This window comes from Neolamprologus multifasciatus, chromosome 12 (genome assembly GCF_963576455.1).
Source record: "Neolamprologus multifasciatus chromosome 12, fNeoMul1.2, whole genome shotgun sequence".
NCBI lineage: Eukaryota > Metazoa > Chordata > Actinopteri > Cichliformes > Cichlidae > Neolamprologus > Neolamprologus multifasciatus.
The window spans coordinates 1,381,961-1,387,859 of NC_140450.1; the positions used below are offsets into that span (position 1 = coordinate 1,381,961).

Consider the following 5,899-nt stretch of genomic DNA (forward strand, 5'->3'; position numbering starts at 1 on the left):
TCTAATTAACCCGTTAAGTAACACAAATTCTTACATGCTAACTCATCACACCCCCTGTATTTCCCAACTTCTGAACATGCATATTTGAAAATGACAACCTTTTAGCTTTTATACTTTTACCCTTACTGTGCAAAGAATACTACGAAAGAGGGGTATTCTTGTGTACAACTGTCCTTTCCATCTGATCCGTCACAAGTCCACTCTGGTTGGTCTCACAACCACTCTTCCGGATCTGGTTCTGGGTGTAGATGGAAGCTCTGGAGAAACTGTCTCTGGCATGTCCGTGGAGCACTGCTCCCCGGCTTCTGCAGATTCTGGCTCCCCATTATTGCTCTCAGATTGGTCTGGAGAGTGTTTCATGGGAACAAGGTGCCGACAATTGCACCTAATTGTCCCACGAGGTCCCTCCATGAGATATGATCGTGGTGTGGAGTGGCTGCCAATCATGGTGCCGCTGGCTCTCTGGTCTGTTATCCACACTTCTTGGTCTGGAGTGAGCCTGTCGAGGCTGCGTGCGCGATGACGAAGGATATATGACTGTGCCTCTTTAGTCCTCCTCTCCTTTTCCCTCCGGGCGACAACCACACTATCAGGAAGTGCGGGGTCAAGCAGAGATGGCAGTATTGGCACTGTGGTGCGAAGCCGTCTCCCCATCAAGAGTTGGGCTGGACTATAGCCATTCTGCAGTGGGGTGGCTCTGTAAGCGAGCAGAGCCAAGTGTGGATCAGCAGCTTTCCGCAATAGATTCTTGACAGTCTTAAATGCTCGTTCGGCTTCGCCATTGCTTTGGGGATATTTCGGGCTGCTTGTGATGTGACAGAAGCCATACACTTTTGCAAATGTCTCAAAAGCTGCCCCTGAAAACTGCGGCCCATTATCTGTTACCAGCTGCTCGGGGATCCCGTGACGTGCAAAAATCCCTTTGAGATGATGGATCGCATCCTCTGACCTTGAAGGTGTGAGAGGGGCAATCTCAACAAATCTTGAGGCATAATCCACAACAAGAAGGTAGGTTTTCCCTCTCAGCATAAACAGATCGGCTCCTAGCTTTTGCCACGGCCGCCCCGGATACTGTGATGGCATCAGCGGTTCTGTGTGGTTTTCTCTCTCTTGGCAACATGTCCGACAGTTAAGGACAAGCTCATTTATCTGCTGGCTTAGCCCTGGCCACCAAACCGTCTGTCGTGCTCGCTCTCTGCACTTAACCACTCCCTGGTGACCTTCGTGTAGTCTGGTGAGCACATCATTTCTTATAGTTGCAGGTATAACCAACCTGTCCCCTTTGATTAGCAGACCATCATGTACGGTGAGGAACGCCCGTTCTGCCCAGTACAGTCTTAGCGCTGGTTCGCTGTTGAAATGTGTGGGCCATCCTTCCTCACACAGCTGCATCACGCGAGCACATACGCTGTCCCTCTTCAGCTCTTCTCTCAGCTGCTCCAAGAAATTGTGTCAATCTTTGTTATCAACTCACTGACCTGTGAGCGGTTTTGCTTATCATAGTTGTTAAACACATGCACCCTTCTTCCACAGTCAGAGATCAGCTTCTTAAAGGAATCTTCTGAGTTTTCAATGTATTCTTCAACAGATACATTTTCATGTTTCAGTGTATCTCCTTTTGTTAAAAGAATGATGGTGAACTTTTCTGAATTCTTTCCAAAACCTTTCCTGATCAGTTCCAGCGTCTCCTTCTCCTCTGGGGTGAATCTGCCGATCTGTAAAACCAACAGGAAGACGTGTGGTCCTGGAGCCAGGAGGCTGATGCATTTCACCATCTCCTCATTGATCTCTTCATGTGATAAACTGTTGTCAAACAGTCCAGGAGTGTCGACCACAACAACAGGACGGCCGGTGACATCACCCTGTTCTTTTTGACAGCGCTTGGTGACCGACTTTTGGAAAGGTTTAGATAAAAATGTATCTGCTCTTCCTAGAATGGTGTTTCCTGAAGAGCTCTTTCCACAGCCAGTCTTACCTATCAGCACAATCCTGAGACACCCCACGCTCTGCATCTCTTCATGACCTGCATACAATGTCAACAGTCAGTACAGTCGACCAGTCTACATCAAACATGGGTTAGAGAAAGCAAAAAGAAGAAGAACGTACTTACAAGCAGCAGTGCTTCTGTTCTGTGCAAGTTGGGTGATGAATTTCTCTTGTTGTAACATCTTCTCTAGTTGGGCTTGTCCAAATGTGTACATTGTGTAGCAGTATGATTTGTCTTTGTGGACACTGATTTTTTCCACAGTTTCCAACAGCTGTGGGATCTGCTGTTTGTCTTTAATGTTAAGAACAAAAGAGCTTCCTCCACAGCTCTCACAGAGCTCCTGGATGTCCTGGTTTTTCTTTACAAAGTTACCAACAGCTGGATCTGTAGGATCTGAGTCCACAGTGAACAGAATCATGGTGAAGTCATTGACCCGAGAGCTGAATGTGTCCTGGATGGTCTCTAACTCTCCCTTGTCTTCATCAGTGAGGGGAGCCACAGGTAGGACCAGGATGAAGGCATGGACACCCTCAGGATCACAGAGGGAGATACACCTGAGTGATTCCTCCATCACTGCCTCCTGAGGTTTTCCATACAAGGCAGGCAGCTCCACCAGGGAAACCCAACGTCCACACACCTCTCCCTGATGTTTAACACACTCTGATGAGTTGGAGACTGAATGAAGCTCAGTCTGACCTAAAATGGCCTTGGCTGCTGACGTCTTCCCTGCTCCTCTCCTCCCACACAGAACCAGGTTTAAAGACGGTTTTATCAGGTGATTGTATTGGTTTGTCATTTCCTGAATCATCGCCATTAACGATCTATAGTTATCTTCAGACATGTTGTAGTGCCTTCCTCCACATTCTCTGAGGACTTCATTCACAGAGAAACTCATTTCATTATCATGTGTGATGATGACCATCGAGTGTTTAAAAGCATTGTGACCAAACAGACTCAGGATGAACTTCAGAGTTGTTCTGTTCTCCTCACTGAATTCAGAAGGTTTCCCCAACAGCAGCAGAACATTTGGTCCAGGATGACAGAGACTCACACTCCTCTTCACTTCTCTTCTCATGTCCTCCTCAGACAGACTGAACAAGTCTGGAGTTTTGACTACTGTCACTAGTTTTCCTCTCCACTCTCCACAGGAGGCCACACAGTGAATGAGTTTTTGGCAGTGAAATCCTTGGTGCCCAATAATCAAGTTACCAAGTTTTGTCTTCTTATCTTCACTTTTGCCCAGCAGCACAATCCTGAACGCAGACACTGTGATACAACAAAGAGAACACAAACACAAATTAATCTAAAATCACAGCACTTGGCTTGTACGAGGAGATCTCTTCAATCCTCAGTATGCTCAGAGAACCTTTAGTATTACTCATCGATTGACTTGGTCAAATGTGATGTGATGTGAGTCACACTTAAAGATTAAAATCCAAACACCAACACAGTTAGTCATTGTGTGTGAATGTGTTAAACATTTAAGCTTTTTGCACAACTGTTTGTATAAGGTCAAAGTTTAATGTTAAATTATTAAGTTAAGTTTAAACAACCTCAGCTCACTGAAGTTCTGCACAAGCCTACTAATATATATTATTCATCCATTTTCTTCTTCTTATCCTTTTCAGCCTCGCAGGGGCACTGAGCCTATCCTATTATAATTAAAACTGTTGGATGTTCAGACCAAAAAAGGACAAAAGAAATGCCCGTTTTCAAAAACAGGATGAGCCCTGACATCATTTTACTTACTGTTGGACAAAGGTGTTTTTCCAGAAACTTGAGGATTGATTTGTTTTAATTTATTGGGCAATCCTGTCAAAATAAGAAATTGCTGTGCTGATTATTGAATCATAGATGTTGTATATTCTGTGTATTTCATCTTTGTCAGAAGAGTTTCTCATCTTACCTGCAGCTTTAACAGCGTCAGTGATTGGAGTCTTCGTCTCCTTTTTTGGCGGGGGTTGTTGATCTTTTGATAAATCCTGTTCTGTGTCCTCAAAAGCTTCATAGCTGACGTGCTCTCCATTGTTGTACTTTGTAATTTCACACAAATGTGTTAACAGCTTTGAATGTTTAATGTCGCTCCTCTTCAAGTATCTGCATTTACATTTTTTGATCATTACTGATGAGTTTCTCTAACACAATTAAATAAAACCTGATGAAGGTCAAAGGTCGTCACTTGTATGTTGAACTACAAACTTGTCATCTGGAATTCTTTCACAGTTTTTTGCAGATAGTGTGTTATTTACCATAAAGTGATTCAGAGTTATTCATACCAGAGTAACCAGAGAGGATCACATATTTTTAAATATATAACTTTCTACAGGACTGAATATAATATCTTTATGTAAAAGTCCGGAGCTTCTGGGGAGTATCTGAGTATTTATAACATTACACAAACCAAAGGTCTCATCACAGTGTTGATGAAATGCTGGGTTTATCCATCTCCTGGGGCAGGCCTACGGAGGAGTGCTGAAGATTTCCCTGTGAGGGAGCTGCTGGTGAAGATCATGAGTCCTGCTTGATCACTGCCATGAGCTTCAGTCTTCCTGGTGTTTCTTAAATGACGCCTCTTACAGCGGGTCAACAGAACTTATGGCACAGGACAGCTGTGAGGAAAGAAAGGGAAGAAGTTTCTCCAAACCTCTGGACCCAGGAAACCCAGCTTGGTCCTGATGGTCTCCCTCACTAGTTTCTCTCCAGGGTGAATGTAGCTGTTGATATAATATGGACTCTATTATTAAATGAAAAGAACAAATTAGACTACACTACTAAACCTGCTGCTGTTTTTAAAGTCTCCATGTTACCAGGCTGTAGAGATTTAAACAGTTTTAGATCCATTACACTCACAGTCTTATGTTAAAATCTCACAGGACAGCATTATATTTTTGATATTAACAGTAACTCTGGGCCTCTGTAGAGTGTGCAGATGACCTCATCGCTGTCTAAAAATGGATTAAAAAAAACATAAGTGTTGAAGAGTATCAAGAGTAGCAGGTGTGTAGCATCGCTAACTAGCTAGCAACAAGCCTCCAACACAGTGCGTATGCTAGCGGCTAATCTAACTAACGAATTAACAACAGAGTGATTTTAGAACTATAAGATGATAAGCTGTGTGTCTTTTTTATAACAGTGACATGGTTGTATTTACCTTAATTAAACGAGTCGTCAGTCGCGGTAAACCAGCAAAAAAACTCGAGCAGCCGGGCTACGTAAAAAGTGTAGGGGGGCCAGTGTTGCCAACTCCTCAGTAAGGAAAATCACTATTGGCTGTCCTAAAAGTCGCTAGAAGTCGCTAAATGACGTCATCGCCTAATTTGCATAACTGGTCATGCTAATGTAATTGTAACCTATGTTGTTGGAGAGAGAAATAACATCGTGGAAGAGACATAAAGTGAGAAAAAAATGTCCTAAATGCATTTAGAATTTATTTAGAACTACAAATTAAATTTATTTGAGCAATTATTGCTTTTTAATGTCACAATTCCAACCCTGCTCCTTTATCCAGGCCTGGGCCGGCAAAAGTGACCCGAAATTGGCACCCTGGTGGAGTTACTTTGTGTGTGTGTGTGTGTTTATTAGTAGTTTTAAACCTTGAGATCCACAAAAAAGCATAACAGTAAAAGAAACACTGACTGCATTACAGTCAGTGCTCATGCGCGATTCATTTGCAGTTTGGACGCACAGGTGTGAACGTCTCCTGCCCTGATAGCAGCTGGGGGAGGACTATCCTCCACCTGTGAGCGCTTTGGCACGGGTGAGGTGCCCAAGGCACCACCACTGCTTGTTGAGAGTAAGAGCAATACGTGCTTTCACGTCAAAAAGTCGTCATAAATAAGTCTCCAGTAACACCAGAAAAAGTTTCAGATTTGTCACTAGTCGCTTTTTAGAAAAAAAGTCATTAAGGGGGTC

At 43.5% G+C, this 5,899-nt stretch overlaps 1 protein-coding gene across 1 annotated transcript; it reads right to left on the reverse strand.

The window, feature by feature from the left end:
* Nucleotides 1–1,430: 1,430 nt before the first annotated feature.
* On the reverse strand, nucleotides 1,431–4,107 carry LOC146506114 (GTPase IMAP family member 8-like). The gene is made up of 4 exons (XM_085180819.1): nucleotides 3,894–4,107; nucleotides 3,737–3,799; nucleotides 2,111–3,253; nucleotides 1,431–2,023 (listed from the first exon to the last, which is right to left on the reverse strand). The coding sequence occupies exons 1-4, from the start codon at nucleotides 4,105–4,107 to the stop codon at nucleotides 1,431–1,433; spliced, it is 2,013 nt and encodes a 670-aa protein (XP_085036945.1).
* Nucleotides 4,108–5,899: the final 1,792 nt, after the last annotated feature.

What these genes read in the sequence shown, in the direction of transcription:
- LOC146506114 (XM_085180819.1), bottom strand. Translation starts at nt 4,107, where the DNA reads ATGATCAAAAAATGTAAATGCAGATACTTGAAGAGGAGCGACATTAAA. An exon ending in TGACGCTGTTAAAGCTGCAG is followed by an intron (nt 3,800 to 3,893) that starts GTAAGATGAGAA and finishes TTATTTTGACAG; the next exon opens with GATTGCCCAATAAATTAAAA. An exon ending in GAACAGAAGCACTGCTGCTT is followed by an intron (nt 2,024 to 2,110) that starts GTAAGTACGTTC and finishes CATTGTATGCAG; the next exon opens with GTCATGAAGAGATGCAGAGC.